This window comes from Nanorana parkeri, unplaced genomic scaffold, assembly GCF_000935625.1.
Source record: "Nanorana parkeri isolate BGI_ZX_2015 unplaced genomic scaffold, ASM93562v1 scaffold1483, whole genome shotgun sequence".
In the NCBI taxonomy this organism is placed as follows: domain Eukaryota; kingdom Metazoa; phylum Chordata; class Amphibia; order Anura; family Dicroglossidae; genus Nanorana; species Nanorana parkeri.
Genome location: NW_017307751.1, coordinates 73,882 through 76,898, shown reverse-complemented (window position 1 = coordinate 76,898; position 3,017 = coordinate 73,882). Strand labels below are relative to the sequence as shown.

Sequence of the window (3,017 nt, the reverse complement as noted above, 5' to 3'; positions counted from 1 at the left end):
TATATATAGATCTATATGAATAGATATCTATATAGATATATATATATAGACGCAGAGGGGGATGGTTGGAGACTGGTGAATTAATGTAGATAACACAATAAAGAATTAAATGACCCCATAATTACAGGGCGCACAGTGCATTTCAGTCATTAATAAATCATTTCTCAAAACTGCCTTATTTAATGGGCCGCAGACATAAGGCCTTATTTACAATTTGAGCTCTAATATGACATAAAATTATTTAGGCTATAACTAAACATGTAATAAAGGAAGCAATTGACGGTGCAGGCAGTTGTTATCGCTACAATAGGTCTTGGAGTCAGTCCCAAATGATCAGAGCAACAGAGACTGTTTTTACTTACTTCCATTGCTGTCTGATTGCACATCTATAGGTATGGCTGCACTCCTACTGTGCAGACTTCAGTGGGATCTGTCAAAATATAACTGTCAGTTAGTCACAGGACACAGCCAGCTAACTAGATTATAGGTACCAATTCTCCGATGGACTCACTTCGCAGCCAAGAGGTTTAGGAGCTACATTAAATGCTATGGTTTCAATTAACATAAATACTCTAATTTAGAACCACAAACACAGCGTGACAGCAGGCCAAATGCCGTTGGGGAAATGGTGCATTCAACTATTGCAGACATGACTACTTTCAGTATAGTTGTGCATTCCTGTATTTAGGTTTTCACAGAGCAAAGCTTGTGCATAGTCACTTTTATAGACAATCATTTGAGTGTTTGCTTAACTCAGACACACAGCAGGAGGAGCTAACACTATTAGAACTGATTAAAAAAAATACACATGAAATAGGTTCTAGTTATTTATCAAGGAAGGAACATAGTGTCCTGGGGAGTAGCATACCCACCTTTTTTAGAGTCATAGCTCGCTGACCTGTAGTGCTGATCTATCTGGCTGCTGGCAGTTTTTATACAGTCATTGCTTGTGTGTTTGTGTAGAGAGTTGCTGCTTAAAACAGTTTGGTTTAGTCCCTCACTGGTAGTCATGGTGGCTGAGTTATATCTCAGGATTCCTTGGCTTTGAAGAGCATTGAAATTCCCATAGTTCGTATAGTTGCTATAAAAAGGAGAAGTGTAGTATATGTGCCTTCCCAGGATTGAAGATGAAGGGTAGGCAGAGCTGTGGGATACTGATGAAGATGTGGCAGAGGACACAGCAGACGGCTGGCAGCTCTGCCCCATATTCTGATGCTTAACGTCTGACGTGGCTATTTCAGCCAGGGACCAAAGTTTAGGTTTGCTGGCCTGTGTCTGAGAAGTGGGGGAAATCCTATTGTCCAGAGTGGCTTTGTTTGAGGATCTGGGGCTCCCCTCATGCTGATGGTTAAGTATCGGTGCCTCTATGCCGGTGAGGGGTGATGAGGTCACACTTTTGGGTTGGAGACTCCTGTTTTCTTCATCTAAGTCTTCCTCATCCTCTTCATCCTCATACTTGTCCTTGGATTCAGTGCCTGATTCACAAAGATGGTCTCCAGCTCTGGAGGGTAACTTTTCTCCATCAGACTCGGCCGAACACGAGTGGTCAGTCAGGGAGTCGACGTGCAAACTAATACCTGGAGAAAATAAATATAATGAAGGTTATCTGTGGCCTAAAACACAGTGTTGTATCTGACGATTCTCTAGATATCGGGCTCCATACAAGAATCTGACACAAAAATGACAAGGGGAAAATTAATAAATGCGGACTTTTAATGCCCATACTGCTATGGTGCTATTTCATGACGGCCATTAGGTGGTTTGATACATTGCCTTAAACTACCACCAAAATACCCAAAGGTTATAAAAATGAGGGCTATTATTAAACAAAGATATTATTATAAGATATTATTAAACAAAGGCCAGGCAATCCCAGTGTTCACATTGTCCCCACTCAATGAGCTGGTAAAGAGCAGCCGGGCCTGTTGCAGTCTACAGAGAAGAATAATAGGACTTACCTTCATCCTCTGCTGAGGTCTCATTGTTATCCTGGATCTTATCTGGATGTTCTTCCTTGCCTCGTTCTCCATCTCCGTCATCGTCATCCTCGTCCTCGCTTTTATTGCGAGGTGCCCAGGTCATCTTGTTCTCCTTTTTCAGCCTCCTCCTGGCATTGGCAAACCACGTGGAGACCTGGGTGAGGGTCATCTTGGTGATGATGGCCAGCATGATCTTCTCGCCCTTGGTGGGGTAAGGGTTTTTTCTGTGCTCGTTCAGCCAGGCCTTCAATGTGGCTGTAGCGTCTCTAGTAGCATTTTTCCTATAAGCAGGGTCATTTAATTGGTAGGGATAAGCCGGGCTGCCATAAGGATGATAGCTGATTGCCCCTGTCATACCGGTGGTATGTGCATCGTACGGAGAACCCTAGACACACAGAGACAAACAAAAAATAATAATTTTAGATCATGGTGACATACCCTAAAGCAGTCAGTACATTTCCTAGACATCTTTTCTGCTTTTACACAACATCGAAATTCTAAAAGGGTGTGAAAATATCAGCGAAGACATAAATTATTTAAATCCAATATTTTTAACTAAAATTGTATTTTGATTAACCCTATTCCCTTGCTGAATCTTAACTACATCGCAGCTGCCAGAAGCCATTATGTTAAATTTAAACACCTCAGCCGTCATCAGGAGAGCGCTTGTATCTGTGTGGATTGGAAAAACGAAAAAGATCATTAAATAAATGGCTGGGAAAATTACACAGATGTGGATTTGATTGTATTTTTAAAAGAATCCACAGGTAGCCCTTAAATACTTTAGATACATTCGAACTTCAAAAGTTTGGTTATTCCAAGCTGCTCCCTGTAACAATAGCAGCTCCCAACAATTCACTGATCTAATGCATTGTAAATCCAATTTGCAAATCAGAAGATATGCATGACTTCGGATTGTTCAAGTGGCATGCAATTAGCATTTTAATTCGCCCTTTAACGTTCAAATTGCCTTTATTTAACTGTGAATAATGTAGGCGAGTTAAAGACCCCCCCCCCCCACAAAAAAAAGCAAACTTA

General features: G+C 41.3%; 1 protein-coding gene across 1 annotated transcript in view; it reads right to left on the bottom strand.

The window, feature by feature from the left end:
* Window positions 1-3,017, bottom strand: part of IRX2 (iroquois homeobox 2) — a 55,740-nt gene that overhangs the window by 990 nt on the left and 51,733 nt on the right. The window contains exons 4-6 of the mRNA XM_018570235.1: window positions 1,959-2,364; window positions 873-1,577; window positions 363-430 (exon numbers count right to left, since the gene is read on the bottom strand). Of these exons, the coding sequence (XP_018425737.1) occupies window positions 387-430; window positions 873-1,577; window positions 1,959-2,364 (1,155 nt within the window). The 3' untranslated portion in view covers window positions 363-386. The remainder of the gene's footprint in view (window positions 1-362; window positions 431-872; window positions 1,578-1,958; window positions 2,365-3,017) is intronic.